Raw genomic sequence first — 19,816 nt, 5'->3', positions numbered from 1 at the left:
ATGCAGATTTCGTAAAAGTTTAATGCCGGATTCTCGCAGCGGTTTGTGATTTCGCGGCAAATGGCATAGCATCCATGAATGATTCGGCGCTGGAAGTTAATCGTCCATTATTTTCGAAATTCGCACGATAAGGCTGCTGGCGCGCAATCGCATTAGGAATCAAACTCGGCGAAAATTGCCTATGACCGTATACCGACGGATGATTGCGTTTGCATTGCAATACTGCATTACACATTCGACTCGATCGTAATAACTATATTTGTATCTCTCATAAGATTATAAGCTTGCCAAATTAGAGTTTTGTTAATCGATTTATTTCGACTGCTTATCCCAGCAAATTGATTTTTTAAAATTCGAGTTTGCGTCATTACTAATTCATTTCCCCAAATATCCGATGACCGATACTTTTCTCAAACGCACAAAAGCTCTCGCTGCCGATATGTAAAATTCAAATTCAATTGCGGCAACCCCCTAATCTGCGCCAGATCGATATAACACCTTTTGTTTTTGTTTCTCCTCATACATACTGCTTTTACATATAGCCTTGCAGCGCGAGCATAAAAAACCGCGGCCGCGGTGGGGGAGAATTTGGAGAATGAAACCCTTTTGCGCGCGGAACGAAAGACGCGATCGTAAAATCGGCAGAGGCATAAATTAGACGTCGTGGCCCGGAATATAAAAGCTGAACGCCGGCTGCACAAAGGGCGCGCGAGAAAAAAGCCCTGCGGAGATTTCTTTCTCTCTCTCTCTCTGTCTCTCTGTCTCTCTGTCTCTCTCTCTCTCTCTCTCTCTCTCTCTCTCTCTCTCTCTCTCTCTCTCTCTCTCTCTCTCTCTCTCTCTGTTGTGAGTTCCGAAAGAGATTTTTTTTGGCACAAGAGCCACCCCGAGAAAGAGCGAAAGTCTAGACGATGTATAGTTGTCGGCCACAAAGGAATTTTATTTCGGAATGACTCGAGATGGAGTGTGGGTGTGCGGATATTATATTGCGGATGAATGTGTGTGTTTAGGCGACACGAATAATAATCGCATAATTATTGTGATAACTGTGACAATGGTAATCTTGACTTAAACGTCGAGTCGCCGGGCTGAATGGTTTACTGATTGTGCTCGGCTCGCGGTGTATATAAGGCAGACTAATATTTTAGAGCCGTATAAGAGGCTTCTAGATGGAAATTCGAGTCTGTGCAGCTCGCCGCGGATTTCTGCGAAAACGAATAAGAGGATTACAGGTTTATTTAGTGCGGATGAAATTTTCGAAACCTTCGGCCGTGCTGCAGATTTTAGATTAGATTTGCATACAATAACAAGCAAACTTTAAATAACAAAGGTTAGCAATTTTAAAAATTACTCAGATCACCTGCCATACTCTCCGATGACAAAAAAAAAAGAACGCGATCGAGATCTCGATGAAGAAAAATCATCGCTTACGCAACGTCTCCCACCTCCTTAAAATGCCTCATCTCGCAATTTTTTCGCCTCGACGGCAAATAGTTTCGCGCGCGGCGCAATTTTTAATATTTTCAAATTAGCCGAGCGGCCAACGTCAATTTTAAATACCTCAATTCAGCCCGCACGAGAGAGCGGAGAGAACCTACTTCAATTAACACCTGCTCTCCGATCTACATAGTCATACAGACGCACACGTCCACATACACACACACACACACACAGCGGAGAAATTGCCGACATTATAGTTCTGATGGATTCGATTGAGCTCGAAAAAAAGGACGACGCGCGAGCGCACACAAAGCAGCGGCTTTTTTGCGCGCGACCGATAAGCAAAAAAAAAGGACACGCGGTGTATTGAAGAGTCGAAAAGAAACGGCGTAATTCTTTTTGCCCGCACACAAACGGCGCGTGATTCATCAATCCTCGCGCGGCGTCTCCGAAGGTTCCATCTTTACCTACACACACGCTCGTACAAGTGTATACGTGTAGGTGTGCATCGTGTACGTATGAAACGCGCGGAACCACGGTCTACTTTACACTAATTAGCTTTCTCCGGCTCGCGCGGGCGTAACATTGTGTCGCGCCGAGAGCGAGAAAAAGACCGGCTTCGAGAGATCGCGCGAGCAAAGGATTTATCTCGAGCGAACGACTGACTGCGCGCGCGAGGGACGCGACTGGGTCAAGTTAACCCTTTCCGGATCGCTGCATGCTCGCCGAGAGCGCGCGCTCGTGAGTTTCGTGAGTCACGCTGAATCGAGGAGCGACTCGTTGGGAAGAGTCATTTGGAAAATTGGGTTTCGCTTTTTTTTTTTTTTCGAGAGAGAGAGAGAGAGAGAGAGAGAGAGAGAAAGAGAGAGAGGTTACTTTCGAGAGCGCTGATCGTTGTCGTTGGGAAGTTCGATTGTTATTCGATTGCCCGGAGGAAATGATACGGTTGCTCGATCGAATGGAACTTCACGTCCGATTCGATACAAATTGAAAAGCAACGAGTTTCGCAAGTCATACGTTTGCAATCATTTTGACGAAAATTGTTTATACGCGCGGAATATATCTCGAATGGCTTATACCTATTAAAACGCGTCGCGTCGCTTTCTCAAATAAGTATAAACAGGAAACATCGATCTGCTGTATATATAAGGAAACGCATTGCGAAACGGCTTCCAATTTAGAAGTATATAGCGGTTCGTTCTCGCTATATTTTAAAGAAAAGTGCGACATCGCAATCGATACATGACATCTACATTTTGCATATATATTGGATAGACTTGACGAGGGGAAATTGTCTTGAGCCAACTTCCTCAAGCAATTGAATGAAATTAAAAAAAGCGCGCGCAAACAATCACGCATTCAAATGCCAATCCGTGCGGCTCGGAGATAGCGGGAGCTAAATAAAGTGCTAGGAAAAAATTGCGCATTCACAGCATTTTAATCGACGCACACTCGCGCGCGCGCGCCGCGCGACTGAATGGACAGAAAAAATTCTAGCGAGGTGAACGCGCGCGCCAGTAAATTAACACGTTAAGCTCGCTGAATGAACGTGCGCAACATTTTTATTCTCTTCCCGAAGGCAGCTTGTAATCTCTTTTTGTCTCGACGCCTTTCTGCACCCGTGTGTGCACAGCGATATTTTTTTGAATTTAAAAAAAAAAAAGTAATGAATCGTTCCTTGTTGTCAGTTAAAAAATATGGTTCAGCGCTCACCTTACGATTCCTAAGTATCAGTCTTCTCAAGATCAGTCCAACGCCAACGGCAATCGGAAAGACGACGAGGGTCGCCAGGATGTAGCTGACGACAGCGACGGTCTCCTGGCTGGCGAGCGCGTCGGCGTCGTGCCGCCTCGATATCACTTCACTAATGTTCACAATGGGCGAGGACGAGCCCACGCTCACGAATCCGGGCGGCTCGAGGAACGTCCTGTTCAGGCTGTGGTTCTGAATGCTGTTGCCGTTGTTCAACTCGTAGGGGTAGTAGCCGGCGTACTCGGCGGGGAACTCGCGCCTGTGGGGCTTTGCCGAGCCCGTTCTGTTGTTGCCGCCGACGTTGTTGGGGCTGTTCTTGTTGCTGATGCCGTTGGACACCGGCCTGGGGGTGCTGGTAGTGCTGCTCGGCCTGGCTGTCGTGGTGGTGGTGGTGGTTGTGGTCGTGGTGGTCGTCGAGGGCTCGGGCGACGGCTCGACGATCGTCGTCGTTGCGGTGGGTGTCGTCGGCTCGACGACCACCTCGGTAGGAAGGGCCGTCGCCGTGGTGCTCGTCAAGGGTGCCTCGCTCGCGTTGAACATACTGGAGGTGTTGTAGAGCTGCATGATCGGCAGCACGTCGTCCTTGGCCTTGTCCGCCAAGTTTCGCGCGCGCACCTCCGGCGATCTCTCCGGCGCAGGACTGCTGACACTCTCCGTTGTGCTGGCGGTCGTACTGCTCGCGGTGCTCGAAACCGTCGTAGGGGTCGTCGTCGCCTCCTCGATCATGTCCGTCGACGGCACCGCGCTGCTCGTCGCCGTGGTGGTGCTGGTGCTGCCCGACCTGTACATCTTCTGCACCTCCGAGGGGTCGAGCATCCTGCCCATCGTCGTGGTCGGCACATCTCTCTCGGTGGTCGCGGTCTGCACTTCCGGATCCTCGGTGTCGGCCGCACTCGTGCTCGAGGCGGTCGTGCTGCTGCTGCTGCCTGTGACAGCGACGACGCTCTCCGAAGTCACTTTCGGCAGGACGATCTTCGGGGTGACGGCTGGCATAGTGGTCGGTGTCTCGGGCATAGTGGTGGTGACGAGTGTTTGGTCCTCCATGGTCCTGGCGGACTTGTCGCGGCGCCTGCTGGCGGCCGCGGCTGCAGCGAGCCTGCGCCTCTTACTCACGGGTCGCGCCGCGTCGTCCGTCCACCTGATCGTGAAGCCCGGCTGTTGCTGCTTGTGCGCTGCGGCGTTCGCTGCTCGCTGCTGCTGCTGGCTGGCTCGTGGGGGAGCAGCGGCTTGCTCGACGGTCGCGCCGGCACTGAGCGGCCGAGGAGCGCTCGCGGCCGGCGAGGAGACGGTGATCGGAGCGCTGCCGGTCTGATGTGAGCTGTTGCGCAACGCGCTGCTGCTGCTGCTGGTTCGCTGCCGCGGAGATGGAGCTGCTTCGGTCACGTGCTGCACTGGCTGAGATTCCGACTGCGACTGCGGTTCCTGTCGGTGGCGGAGATGCTTTTTAGTCCCGGCCCGATGATGCGCGATTGTTTTGCTTGCGGGTGGGAGAGTACGTCGCAGGCGACGAAGCGAGGTGAGATATGTCGAGCGCTTTGGGTAATAACTTTTTCGGATCGCTCGAGAGTTCAATGATCCGCGCGGCGAGGTGTCAAGGAAAATTTCGTGGAAAACGAGATTCTATGATGGATGTCACGTCACGCATCTCGAATGGGTAGTCGTAAAATTTATGATTTATGTATAATTTGAAGATACGTCGTTATTCGACGCGAGTAAAAAATGGATCTTTTCTAACGCGGACAAGTATAGCCGCTTATTAAATCTCGTAAATAATAGCAAAAGCTCGAGAAAATGCCGAGGCTTTTTCACAGAGCCGCGCTCGCGCGGAGAGACGACGACGAGCCGTTTGAAAAAAGAAACAGGTTTTACACGAACGCGGAGAACTCCTCCTACCTAATAGGTTCGCATCCAGTAATTTTCTAGGTAGATATATAAAACTAATGAAAATCTAACAATCCAATTTATCCCAACGCTCACGGTAAGGGGATATTTATTACTCCGCGGCCATTACTCGAAAATTACGTTTATACTTATATACTTTCGAGGAATCAGCATATATCCAATTAGAATTATTTTTGCTTTGCGCGCACCTTGTTCTCCACCGTCGACTTGTCCGTTTCCTCAATCGTCGTCGAGCTCACCACCGTAAAACTGGCCACGGTAGTCGTCGTCGTCGTCGTTGTCGTCGTAGTGGAGCTTTGCACACTGGCCACGGTACTGGGCGTCGCCGTCGTGGCCTCGGTAACGACGATCCTCAGACTGAGGTTCGCCGTGGACGAAGCCTCGCTGTTCTTCTCTGCGTCGGTTGCGTTGATGCTGTTACCCCGGGCATCGGACACCGCCTTGTCGGGACAGGACGGTTTGGGAGTAGTCGTCGTAGTGGTGGTGGTCGACGTGGACGTGGGCTGCTCGCGGAGACTAGTCGTGCGCATCTTCGTGGACTTGCTGGCACTGACGTGGCTGCTGCTCCGGTCCACGCTGTTCATCTCGTCGTCGAGGATCGCGAGGAGCTTCTTCGGAGAGGGGCTCGCCGGGGAACTATCTTTGCCCATGCCTGCGTTTTAGAGACGCAGAATTAGCATAATTAACACGTGTCACGTTTTCGTACTATGTACACCGCGAGGAAAAAAGAAATTTCTCCCGATAATTAAGCCTGTATGGGAATATAAGGAACACACGCGAGTGTCCGACAAAAGTCGCGTATACGTTTCGAGGTAAAAGTGCACATAATTCAGCCGCATTGCCCAAATTTTTTTCACCGAAGCCTTAAAAAGCGAATCTAATTAACACGGAAATCACACACAATACGAACTCGTCGCATAAATAACACGTGTGTGTGTGTGTGTGCGCGCGCAAAGAGAAAGGGAAAAAAGTGTCGCCGCGCTACGCGGCGATAATGCATTATCCGGCAAACCGTATATAGAAAGTCCGCTTTACGCTCGCGTCTGATATATACAAAATCTCGCTCATCCGAATCGTCATCTTTATCTCCGCGATGCAGCGAGATGGCGATGCCAAAAAAAAAGAAAAGAGTCGCCCGCGCGCGCGAGAGTAAAAGCGACGTGCACTTTCGAAAAAGCAAAAGGAGAATCGCGCGCATACCGGTTCCCCGGAGCTTCTGGCCGAAATACAGGAACTGGGACATGTCCTCGATGGGGATGTTGCTCTCGACGGGTCTGAAGTGATTGTACAGGGAGGCCGGCATCTCGACGATCTTCTTGCCCCGGTGCTCCATCGAGCTGCCGCCGCTCATCTGATGCTGGCTGGTCCTCTGCGCTTTTGACGGATTGCCGTTGCTCGACGACGTGGCGTTGCGCTTCGTGCTGATGAGGGATGGAACGAAATATTGGGCGTAATTACGCGATCGCCTCTGACGACGTTTTTTTTTTTTTTTTTTTTTGAAGATAGAGAGACAGAGAGGCTTTGGGACCGAAAACACGTTCGTACAATCAAGATCAGACGCGTCGCTACACTGCGCGCGACATCAACAATTAAGCGACACTCGACTCTCCTCCCAATTAGAATAAAACACGAGCTATCTCGAAATCAACAACCGGTCCCAAAGTCTCTTTCTCTCCTCTCAATCCGAATCAGCGCGACATCTCACCCCGTCGTCCCGCCGCCGAGCGTCTCGATAACGATCTCGTGCGTGTCGTTGATCGACTGCTGCTGCTGCTGCTCGGGCACCGTCACGTACAGTCCGTTCTGCGACTCCTGCATTTCCAGCACGTCTCCGAGCATCGTCTCCCTGACGACGGGCTTCCGACGCAGGGCCGAGCGCCGTGACGCCTGCACGCCCGTGGACGAGGCCGCGGCTGTTAGAGTCTCCGAGGAGGAAGAGGGCCGATGTCGCAGCATGACTTTGCGTCGTCTGGCGACGAGGATGTTGCGCAGCGCCTGCTCGCGTCGGGCTTTGGCTCGAGGTGACTCCGTGTGCAGCGACATCCGCGCCTGCCGCTCGTCGTAGCTCGCCAGCTCTGTAACTGAAGAAAATGGGAGAGCTTTTTGAGAATAGTGATTACACACCCTCGCGATGAATAATTCAGACATTATACGAGAGAGAAGATGATTAACGCGCTTATCCTGCAATAATTGCATACGCGTCGTGCGAAAGAGGCCGGCGGGGTGTATAATAAGCACTTTCTTCGATTTGAATAAATACTCGATATAACGTCAACTTGCACTTTCGCGCTCCTCGAGCCGCAAATAATCACCGACTCTGTTTATTAACGGCCTGCGCGTGAAAGTTCCGAACGAAAATATCGGAGCAAGTTCCGTTCGGTTTTTAAACGTATACGCGCATACATACACTCGCATGATACATACATTTACGCACTCGCGGGCCGCGTGCCAGGCCGTTTAATGAGGTGACCTTAAAAGAAACCGAGTCAGTGATCTCGACACACAATACGCGGCCGTCTTTCTCTCTCGCTCGCTCGCGAGTATAAGCGCGGCGCATTGCAGGTCCTGTACCGTTAGCTGCTCTCCTCGCCTCGTTTGCGCGAGCCCGCGTTAATCTTTTCCGGTACGGCTCTGCTTCTGCGCTGTTTCTGTACACTCGCTGCAGCTCGAGAATAAGAAACGCCGGATTATAGTTCGCGTGAGGCGCTGCTTGAGTCGGCCGATTTTATGGGCTTTTTACGTGCGAGAGGCTCCGTAGCTCGCGTAATTGAAAAGGACTTTTTCGAGAGAAAGGGCGCGATTGAATGATCGCGACGGATTAGCTTGCTAGCTTGGGTGTTGACTGGCTGTGTGATTTGTGGGTAGTTTTTGGAATGGATATTACGCGATAATTCTTATACCAGTGAAAAAAGGAAAAATATTATTCTCCCGTTGGTCGCTCGCTTCGAGTTTGAAAAATCGATCGAAAGCACGAAACTGTCGTGTTTCTCAGCGTGTAATTGTACGCGCGCACCTGTAATTTATATTTATTAAACTCGCCTGCGATCCGGAAACGCGCTCGAACAGTGTACAATTAGCTTGTAGTACAAAAAACATGTATCGTCGATAAAACGACGAATTATCCCGTCAAATAATATCACTCCACAAAATCCCTACCATCTTCCCAAAAATTGATCCAGAAAGCCCGCAAGATCTCACGATACCCCGCAATTACCGAGCTCGTCCAATAAGGAAGTAACGTCGTTCGAACAGCGCTGAAAAAATGCGTAACCCTAAGCCGTATAGCCAAAAAAAAACAAACCGTCGACTCCCAACAACACACACACGAGCGCCGCACGACTCGGGAGAATCATCTCGTTCAAGGTCAAGGGTCAGCAGCAGCAGCGGCGGTAGGAAATCGAGCTCGTACGCGGGACAAAGAGCGCGCGGAGAAGGGGGGATCGTCGGCGGCTGCAGCTAATTACACGCTAGTCGCGACGCATGCCCCTAATTACACTTGAAAATACAAGCGCCGGGGAACACAATAGCTCGTCGATGCTTCGCTCTCCTCCACAGTCCGATTCTTCTTCGTCTCTCTCTGCTGCGGCAGCGAGTATTACACCTGGTGTACGTGTGCGATTACGTGAAACTTAATGAACGAGCGCCTGCATAACTCGCGGCGTCGACTATTTAAGTGTATCCCTCCGATGTTTCCTGGAAGATGCATCAACGGAGTGGGGTATTTTTTTTCCTCTTTTCAGACGTCGCGCGGAGTAGCTGTTTCGGATCGGAGAAGAGATCGCGGCGATGACGACGACGACGATGATTACGATGATGGCAGTTCGATAAGGCGAGATTCGCGACGCGGCGGCGCAGCCTTGATACGACGCCGGCGAGCTTCGGAAAATTATATGGTGAAGGTAATTTACGAGACGATCCTCTGAGTTATTACGTGTTTATATTATGCTAATGGCGTGTATAAAGAAATTTCGCCTTTCCATATAAGCGGACGAGTATATTTCAGATTATGGAGGAGCTTATAGATTACACTACGCTATCACTACAGGGATTCTCTCTCGGGCGATACATGCGTATGCGAACTGATGACGCAACGGCGGGGAAAAAGATTTCACACAGAGGCGGCTTGTGATACAGGTGAATGGATCGAGAGGCGCGCGCGGATATTTATCTAATAATTAAGCTGTCGATAGCGTGTCTGAGAAGGTAATGAAAGAAAAAATCATTTCCACAAACGCGACCTTGCGAGTACAGCGCGCAGTCGTCATGGTCTAATAAAAGAATATAATTCCGTACACCGATATCCGCAGTCAACGCAGCGTTAGGGATAATCTCTCGATCGAGAGGTAAAAGCGAAACTCGCCGACCCATAAAACCCGTCCCATTGATCCTCGCAAAAGTAGTCCGCCGCTGCACGCGCAAAAGTCCGAGCGTCTCTTATCTGGCGTGCATACGTACACATACCCGCCCTCAGCAGCAGCAGGAGAAAGCGTTCCCTTTCGATAACCTCAAAAGCTCTCACCGCTGCACTCTCTCCTCTCTGCTCCCATTGAGTGACCGGTACAGCCTCCCGCGCACGCGAGAGAGAGAGAGAGAGAGAGAGAGAGAGAGAAAGAGAGAGAGCATCTCCCGGAGCACAAAGAGGATGTAAACTCTCGATGAAAAAAAAGGAGAAAATACAGCGCGCAGACATCGGCAGCGACGGCGGAGATCGGTGTCAGAGAGCCGCGGTGAATACACGATGACGTCAGCCGTTACGCGCGTGCAATATACGTATACAAAGAAACTGCGCTGTATATACACGTACGCGTCGCCGCGCGGCTCTTTATAGCAGCTATCATCGCTCGCGCAGAGCATTATGCTAATGGCTCGAAATTAGCCGTGTCTCCTATCGCACTTTGTCTCCCGATCTTTTTCTCCTACACGACCGGTAGACTACTCTCGCGCGCGTGCGATGGCTTATCGGCAGGAAGGGGCTGAAGATTGGCGGAGTACCGCTACGCAATGCGGAGGTGGCCTATAGGCTATTCCTTCATATACCTATATCGCGAACGGGAACGACCGATGTCCAAGATAAAAATTCAGATCCTCGCGAACTCCTCTATATCTTGACGCTCGATCGACGTGCGTATATGCGCGTATGTGGCTATATCGGTTCGGCTCGATCGCCCGCGCACGTGTGGGTACTCGAAGCTCCTTGCGGTCGCCGATTCTTTCGAGAATACGTATACACCGAGGGTTCACGTGCGCGCAAGACATGATCGATCGATGGGAAGCTGCGACTCGTGCGCCTCGTGCGTTTTTCCACGGGCGCGAGTGTATGCCGCGGTGTTGGCTTACGCGGATGGAGACTGATAGCGCGGCGGGTTCATGGCCCTTTGAGGCTTGCACGCGTTATAAAGTTGGTAATGCTTTTTTTTATATTTTTCTACGTTTTTTCTTTGCTTCGGCGCTGAAGATCGATCGGAGAGTACGTACGCGTGCTCGAGCGACGATGATTCGTGGTTGTTATTATTGGTTATTACGTCAGGGTTTTGTAGTGTATGAATAAGTTTTTTTCTCTTCTAGTGACTCTCGGTAAACACTCGACTGTTCGGATCGAGTGACGAGGTAGTATTTTAATCTATTCCAGAGAGAGAGAGAGAGAGAGAGAGAGAGAGAGAGAGAGAGGGAGATGATGCACTGCATAAGTTTTGATGAATATTGTGAACGACCGTTGGGAAAAAAAGTGACGATTTATTTTTTGCCGATCATCGTCTTCGAAATCGCCGCTGATACGGGGAACAATCGTCGTCGCGTTTGGCGGCCGAGACGGACATTAATCAAGAGAAGAGACTTTTTGTGTTACGTAGTGAATGGCGCCTCTCCTAGTACCTCCGCACGAGCATTAGAGCCAGTCGTATTCAAATCATTAGTGTCATAAAATGAATTTTAATTCCAACCTACCGCTAATTCAATTATAAAACGCTTCCGGGTTCTAATTTTACATCCTCGGGCAATAACGCGTATACACATAGGCATCGGCTATATCTGCCATAAGCGTTTCCGTGATCCGCGTTGCGAATCCTTTACGATTTTTTAATGCCTACTCAGCCGCATAATAGTAAAGTATCATCATCATCCGCGCGCGCGGTCTCATCCACTTTAAATCCACCGAGAGAGAAGAATAATTTTCCCCGACAAAAATCCGGCGAACCGATCGAATCCACTGTGCAAAAAAGCTACCTCAATTTCCTCAATCTCTCTCCTCCCAGAGGCACAGAGCCGCAGCATCAGCTAACGAAAGCCATCATTTATCTCCTACTCCCCACGAGACACAGGCACTGCACAGACACCGCACACTATTCGCGGGTCTCTCGCGGCCGGATGTTAAACGCGGCTTCGATTAGGCTAACCGCGAGAAAACGGGCGTATAGAGACCGCGAGGTGAATTTATGAAGAGAGCCGCGTTGTATACACGGCTACATTCGCGCGAGGGAAGAGAGCGGGAGGAAGAGAGAAGCGAGTTGCAGCTGCTTCGTAAATCATATCTCCGTACGGCTCGAGTCGGTGGTCATGCGTGTCCACCTACCTTCGCATGCGCGCCTCCAGTAGGGCCCTCGAGCTTCTTCTCTAGTGGTCTATAAAGTCGGCGGCGGTGTCGGTAGGGAGGTCCACGACAAAGTTGTGCTCGGACGGATTTATGGGGGTCATTTATGCTGCGTCGTTGAGTTGCGGAGTTTTTCGGGACAGGGTCGGCTATTATTGACGGGCCGACAACAGGTGAGCGAGGAAGTTGCAATTTTTTTCAGCAGATGATGAAGCGGTGCAATGAAAATTTAGTATACAGGCTATCTTTCTTGGCGACGACCGCGTTGTGGGAAAGCGAAACAAGTACAGCTTGAACAATGAATATAAAGCTTTCCATTATTTTTTTACGTCCCGCGCGATGATAAACTTTTTTATCTGCGTTATATTTGAATTTTATTTCCGTTTTATACGCAGGCGGATAGCAGCGCAGTAAAAATAGAAAGCAAATAAACCGATACAATTGAATTACATGACGAGAGTCTGCGGCAATAGAGCCGCGCACGATATCAGTAGAAAATGCCGAGCGTAGTGAGACACGTATCTTCCCCACAATACAAATTTTTCGCCAAACTCTCAATAGCTTCGCTGACCAATGCAAATACCCCAGGCTTTTTCCAGCAGCAGCCCACACGCGAGACGCGCGTATAAAAGTCGTGAGCATGAAAACGACCATCCGGAATACAAAATCTCTCTTTCCCTCTCTGGCGAACATAAGCGAAACGAGGGAGAAAAATATCAACACATACACACACACACACACACACACACAGCGGCGCATCGTGAGCGAAGCCTGCGCTACCTTCGGGAAGCCGCTTGATTTATGCATTTTATTCCGCAGCGGCAGCAACACGGCAGCAGCGCCCGCGAGTATTGTTCGAGTGGCCGGGCTAAAAGCTAAGCGCTACACGGCGCGATAACCTCGCGCGCAAGCGGCTCTCTCTCTCTCTCTCTCTCTCTCTCTCTCTCTCTCTTTCTCTCGTGTATCTCGGAATATTATCTCTCTCCAGCGGTCGCCCGGCCAGTGCACCGCTGCTCGTGAGTCCTTGCGCGCACGACACACTTTTTATGCGACCGATGCCCGAGTCCTGCGCGCGCCCCCGAGGTGAAGAGGTCTGCCAGAGTCTGCGCAGCCTGTACTCACTGCGTATTCGTTGTAATGCGGGCGAACGGTTCTCTTTTTCTTTTTCGTTTTTTCGGCGCTTTTTGCAAAGATTAGAGCGTGCGCGGTGACGTAAGCTCGGCTGATTTACGGCATTTTAAAAACTAATATTTTGCAAGAATTTTGCTAAAAGTGTTTATTAGCACGTGTATTACGTGAACGAAAGTTTCGGTAGAAAGTAAAGCCTGCTTTAGAAGCCGTAACTCTCTCGCTGGAGTAAATTATAATTGAAAACTACTCGGCGATAGTAAAAAAAGTGCATGCGCTCTCGCGGATGGAGCCCGATAGAGCGGAGAATGCAATTGTCTTTACTATCCGTTGATCGTTTTTCGTGAAGCAATAGCTTATTTCGAGCGAGAAGTGGAGAATAAAAATTCGGGGGAACTTTGTTTTGTCAGCGGACCGCAGGAAAAAAATGGAGGAATCAAGCGAAGCATTGAATTCTTTTTAAAGAGTTAGAGTCTGCAAAATACACTCGTTGTGGTCGTTGACAGCTCTCGACTAACGACTCGCGCGAGGAATTGTGCGTAACGTTACTGCAACTGGAACATAAGCTTCGTTATGGCGATTATGTCACTGCAAAAATGTGTATATCAGGCTAAAACATAGTAATGGATTTCGTGTTGACGTTTTCGCCCCCGCAAGCTATTACGTATTAATTCATATTTGTCGAGAACGATTAGGGTACGCAAATCATGTGAAACCACTTTTAACGACACGACTCGTTATACTATCGTTGTAATATCGCAGAGAGACGAATATTATCGATCGATTGCACATTTGGAATCGGTTGCTCCACCGGAATCTTTGCGAAATAAAAGACACACATCATAATAGTCCCCCTCCGCTAATCACGTATAAAAAATGTCGTGCCGTAATTCAAATTATACGCGCGCACTCGACGATCCCTTTGAACGGTATAATTACGATCTCCGGCCCACAGGACGGTGCAATCAATTTGCAATCAATTAGACCCTCGAAATTTCTCATCTCCGCAACCGTAATACACGCTCGCAAGCTCCTCCGCTGCTTTCGATAATCATTAAGTAACAAACGCACGATCGTGCGCGTCGCTGGAAGAGAAGATTACGTGTAGCTACACACACTATATACATATAGCCGCGCGCGCGAGCGCGTCAGTGTTCGTCTTTCGTGAAGCGTGTATCCGTTTCCGTTTGCATATAGGAGCTGTGCTGCGCAGAGGACACTCCGGTCACTGGGCACGACGCCGCCGCGACTTCGTCTTTTTCTAGCCGATGGTTGCGTCGCAGCAGTGCAATTATGTAACGGCGATTTTCTCGTACAGCGCACGATACGATTCGTGTTTGTATGTGTTTTTTTCTCTTTCCGACGCTGGAGATCCCCCGGGCTAATTGGGAAATCCCGAGTCCCTGAATTCCGCTCGCGATTAGTGGATAATTTGAAGAATACGTGTGGTGACTTTTATGCGAGGATTTATGCAGTGCCCGTAACGTTTTCATAATATTTACGCGAATTAAATAATGCAGTCTGCTCCAAATACGAGCCGCCGCATGTAATTGCTCGTTGTAAAACTAATTCCTCGCGTCGCGTGTCTGCGGCGTAATTATGCAAATTTCGAAAAAAAACTCAAGCTAACGCGGCATAATGAACTGCTTATGCTCGTATTTTACTAACAGCGAAGCGGCGCGTCAAAATTGAGCTCAGCGCGTAATTAACGCCCGGCGTGTTTAGCTCTAATCGCTCGTTCGACGCTTTGTGTACACACGTACGCGTCGTGGAACTGAAAAAATGCGCTCTAAACTCGCGCGACTCTCCTCGTTATATATTATGAGATCACGCGGCGTTACATCGTAAGAAACTATGCGAAGTCGTTACACACGCTATTTTCAAAGTAGACACACATGTCTGTATTCCGTCCCACGACACGAAGGATGCGCTCTGTGTTCTTGAGAAACTACACACGCGTCGGTTGTTTGATCAACGAGAGCAGCTTCGTTCCTGGTTACAAATTCGTCCATTTGGAATCGCGTCTAAAGTCGGATATCGATATATTTTTGATTTATCGCGGCCATACACTCGCGAGTTATAAATGCACTCCTGCAGACAACAAGTGGAGAGATAAAGTCGTGCGCGCGCGGCAAAAGGTTTCGGCTGCAGAAGAAACCGAGAGTGGACGCGGCTGTGCCGATCGGAAAAAGAGAAAAAAAGGCATTATGCAGCGGCAGGTCGAGTCGGAGTCGGCAAGGGAATAATCCTTGCGCTTTACGGTCGTAAATAATCCCTCGAATTCCAAGAGAGAAAGAGATGCTCGTGACTCACAATATTTTGTTCGGCGAAAAGAAATCAGTCAAAAAGGCAGCCGCGAGCTTATAAATTTTCCCTGGGCTACCACCTGCCAATGCGCGGTCCCTCTCGGGTTACGTCGGCTTCGCTTTCGATATCTCTCACTCTCTAATAATAACAAATCCGAACGATGAAAGTGAGTCTGAGTGCTGCTGGGCGAAAATTATTCTCTATCGAAAACGGAGCAGGCTTTACGAGGCTTTTTACGACGGCTCTGTGAAACAGATGAACCAAAGGTCATTCATTTGTTTCTTGTTTTGGATATAGCAGATGCGATCTTCCTCAATGCCATCATTAAGCCTGGAAACCGAGAGATGCGGCCATCGCTGCGAAATTCAATTAACTCCTCTATCTCCCCTATAGACTCCCCGAAGAGAATAGGAGGAAGAGAAGAGGCGGACGGAAAAAAGTGTGAGCAAAGCCCACGCTTATCTGCGGCTCTCGCACTTATCGTTTTCATTAGCCGACGAGGCCTCTCCTCTCGGAGAATAATCCCGCATAGAGCCGATAGCTTGGCAGCAACGTGAAACGCAAGAAAAAAAAATAACAAAACTGCGGAGGAGGAAGGGACCACGAAGAGCTGAGCGCATTGTTTATCGCGATTAGGAGCGGGCAGGCCGGCATAAATCATTTCCGGTCGATGCGTCGATCGAGCGGAGAAGAGCCCCTCTAAGACCGCATGGTATTACGTGTCCCTCTCTCTCTCTCTCTCTCTCTCTCTCTCTCTCTCTCTCGCCCGCGCGCAGATGCTATCGTGTCCCGATACCGGCGGAGGCGCTCCATTACATAAGTTTTCCCAGCACAATGGACTCTACTACTGCTGCTATGTAAGCTAGGCTGCTGCTCTCTGCGGATCCATTAAATCCTTATGCAAATATCGCGAGGGGGGAAACAATGCCGAGAGAGCCTCTTCCCGGACACGTCCCTCATCGAAATGCTCGAAAAAGTCCTCTGCTGCTGCGCTGCTGCCGCGAGTCACAGCCGCAGCCTTTCCTATAGTGTCGTTCGGATAGCTTCGCTTCCTTTCTCATCGGGCGAGCGCGATGCGTTTCTGCCGTTTGTTTTTTCATCTCTTGGATCGGAGGCGTTTCTTGATGAATAGCTGAGCGCTCGCGTTTGCGGGATGGCTGATGTTGGGAATTCAAGGTGGATGTATCGTGTAGCCACCGGCGCGCGAGAAACAATTACGCGCGCTTCCGAGGATTGTTGTTTTCTCTTATTTATTTACACGCGTTCGGGATATTATATATAAAGCCCAGCTAGACCGGCATAGGTATATATCAAAAACTATGCCTACTACGTTATACTTCGGTGGCAGCCCGTATAAGTCTCTAGCGGCGGATGAATCCCGGGTAATTAATGGGGCGAAGCCCGATTCTCGCGCAGATTTAGAATGCCATAACTTCTGGGCTACGGTCGGTCCGAAATAGCAAAAATCGAACACGTGGGACGCAGTAGAAAAAGACGAGGCCCGGTCAGACCGGCGTTCCCATATTAAGAATTTTAGTGCGCGCAATAAATTCGAGATCGTTGCATTTTTCGCTATCAATTACAGCCCTGTCTATTCGCGTTTCCAGTTACGTCAAGCGGAAGACAGAGAGCGGAATTTTACAATTTGAATAAGTCAGTGCAGCGTATAATAAAGTTTACAAGCTCGCATGCTCCAAGAGCATACACAGACGTGTATTTAACGAGGAAGAAAGGCGAATGAATTTATTTGACTTCGAGAGAGCGTAAACCGATAGAGTATAGCACAGATGTGTCGGCTTCAGGAGAGCAGTGTGTAAGTAGGTCCGACAGGAGTTCTCGCTTTCTAGAATGTCGGGAGATTTTTCGGCGTTAATACGCAGAGAAAACAGGCGCGGCAAGAGCTGTTTAGGAGATAATAAAAAGAACGAAGCGAGACGTCGATGAAAATTGGTATAACGAGCACATAAAGGATAGATCGAGAGAGGTGTCGTGTTCCCGGGAGATTTTCGAATGACGAACGATGTTGTGCAATTCATTGCTTGTGCATAGCGAGAGAGAGAGAGAGAGAGAGAGAGAGAGAGAGAGAGAGAGAGAGAGAGAGAGAGAGAGAGAGAGAGAGTCAATGTGTGTTGTATACAGTTGCGATGAAAAGTCGCTAATTCTTGCCTGTTTACTTAGGGTGATTAGTTTGCGCGCAGTTCGGTTTCTACTTTTACGTAATGTATATGGGTATGCACGTCCGGAACGATTCTCGTCTCATAACTATACCAATTTCATTAGTATTAAGCGCGGTGTATTTATGGTACACTCTCGCGCATACACACATATCTTTTCTCTATAACGACTTCACAGCTGTCCTAAAAGCGTAGAATGGGCAGAAGCACTTCCGATGTTCTGCCACTTATTATACAGCTCGATATGGAAATGCAAAGGAAATCGTGCTAGGCCTGTATAAAATTCGATGACATCTCACTCAGATATTCGAACGAAGGCATCAATCTCGTCATTGGACTCAAAAGCTTGTCGCTATTAGAAACGCATCGACATCTCGTGTAGATAGCGTTATACACGCTTGAGATAATGCTGCACAGCCTAGAGCTGGCTAGATCTCGGACAACCGGATTTCCACATAAAATTATCGGCAGCAGCTCGACGCGTTAGTCTATAATTTCCCCAACACACGCGCACGTACACGTATACAGCTTTGAAGAACCGGCTAGTCGACTCCCTTTGGATTTGAAAAAAAGCCCGGCTCCTAACGACGACGACGACGACGAGCAAGTCCGCTTCCACATACATATAGCTGCTCTCTCTCTCTCTCTCTCTCTCTCTCTCTCTCTCTCTCTTTCTCTCTCTCGTCACTAGCATGAAATTTATCGATCGATCGAGTTGCGATCCGAAGAATGCTTAGAGAGCTAGCCGCGCGGACGTTAACAAAGCAAAACAAATCTCCCGCGTCTATCGCTCGCTGCTGCTGCTTCCAGCGTTTCACGGATTAGCGAGTCGTAGGTAGCTCTTATACGCGTGTATATGCCTACCTCCTCGGCGGCGGCGGCATCCCCAGGGACTCGCGTGAGCCGAGAGTAGTAAAAGGCTTGCGCGTAGGCCGCCGCCGCGAGTAGAGAGAGAGGGAGAGAGGAAAAGGCAGCGCAGCAGCTGCGGCGCTAGGTCGTAGCTCTGCGCCCGCGGAGAGAAATCACGATCAAGATCATTGACTCCTCACGAATGTAAAACGAGACGAGCGAGCGAGAGGAGCCGCGACGCGCTGTAGCTATACGTATGTGTATATATGCGCCGTACGGCTGCTGTTTACGCGCGGCTGCGACGCGGCGAACGATGCCCGAGCGCGAGAGACGTACTGCAAGTGCTTTTCACGCGTCAATGTATGGGCCAAATAGATGCTGCGTCCGGATGCAGCGCGGCGAGGGAGTGGATATATGTGCCTATGCCCGATGCGGGGAGATCGGCGAGTCGGCTGCGGAGGGTTCAGATGACTGCTGCTGCTTTGATGTTGCACGGGAGATGCGATGATGGCATGAGAGAGAGAGAGAGAGAGAGAGAGAGAGAGAGAGAGAGAAAGAGAGAGAGAGAGAAGGAAGTATTCGCGGAATGGAGAAAAGCCGCGGGCTGTGAATGCGCGAGCTGAAGGACTGATTTACGTCGTAGGACTTTTTTTATCATCGAATGTTTTGAATGATAGAAAAACGTTTGTCACGATCGCGCAGGATGAAAAATTGAACGCGCTTTTCGTTATTAATCGAGGATGACCGACGCCGACGGTTTTGGAAAAGCTATTTGTTACACGCGTCATCGCGTGTTTACACAAACATTGAGAGGGAATTTCAAAATCGCGTAAAATCACGAAATAATACGCAACACAGCCATTAGTTTCGATACATTGACTACACACGAAAATAAAAGAGTCGAATATTTCCTGCGCACTTCCACCAGCTCGTTCAAGAACATCGCAGTTCTCTCCATTTCCATCCGCGCGTAAACAAACAAAAAACCGTTTATCCAGCTTTTAGCTAAACAAACAGAGTCGAGTATCCGACGCGTAGGTTCTCTTTCCCTCTGTCGAAACTGGCTTCGGTGTATTATTTGTATTAAAAATTCAAGACCTCGATCCTCTCTCTCGTCGCATCTTCGCACCTCTCGAGCCAACGAATAAAAGACCAATTCATAATGGGCTCCTAATTCCCTTCCTCCTCGCATACGTTATAAAGCCTATGCGCATCTGCGTATCGTATATAGGATAGGCCCAGAGAATGAAAATTATACCGCGATTAAAAATAACATCCCGCGGGACTACGTAATCGATGATCGAGCGAGTCGACGACCTTGAGAGCAGCGGCGCGGGTCCAGAGTCGGTGTATAGACACACACGTATGGTGGAGAGACAGACAGAGACAGAGAGAGAGAGAGAGACAGAGAGAGAGAGAGAGAGAGAGAGAGAGAGAGAGAGAGAGAGAGAGAGAGAGAGAGAGAGAGAGAGAGAGAAAGGAAGGTCAAGGCTACACGTCACGCACGGCCCGGCATCGAAATCATCATCATCATCGCATCGCATCATCCTTCTACACAATGCGCCGGCGAGCGAGTAGAGCATCGATACCGAGAGGTTTTCACTGAATGCTAATTGTTATGTGTGTGCGCTTCGAGCGCAAGGGCTTATAGCTACTTTATGCGGTTGGGAAATAAGATTCT

At 49.6% G+C, this 19,816-nt stretch overlaps 1 protein-coding gene across 1 annotated transcript in view; it reads right to left on the bottom strand.

Annotated features, from left to right (window-relative positions):
- The window catches only part of LOC100123764 (cell wall protein DAN4), a 110,136-nt gene that overhangs the window by 16,505 nt on the left and 73,815 nt on the right, over positions 1-19,816 (bottom strand). The window contains exons 2-5 of the mRNA XM_008214514.3: positions 6,797-7,172; positions 6,292-6,512; positions 5,280-5,743; positions 3,151-4,611 (exon numbers count right to left, since the gene is read on the bottom strand). Of these exons, the coding sequence (XP_008212736.1) occupies positions 3,151-4,611; positions 5,280-5,743; positions 6,292-6,512; positions 6,797-7,172 (2,522 nt within the window). The remainder of the gene's footprint in view (positions 1-3,150; positions 4,612-5,279; positions 5,744-6,291; positions 6,513-6,796; positions 7,173-19,816) is intronic.

Source organism: Nasonia vitripennis, chromosome 2 (genome assembly GCF_009193385.2).
Source record: "Nasonia vitripennis strain AsymCx chromosome 2, Nvit_psr_1.1, whole genome shotgun sequence".
Taxonomy (NCBI): Eukaryota; Metazoa; Arthropoda; class Insecta; order Hymenoptera; family Pteromalidae; genus Nasonia; species Nasonia vitripennis.
The sequence above is the reverse complement of the archived record's forward strand: the minus strand, read 5'-3'. Positions and strand labels throughout refer to the sequence as shown.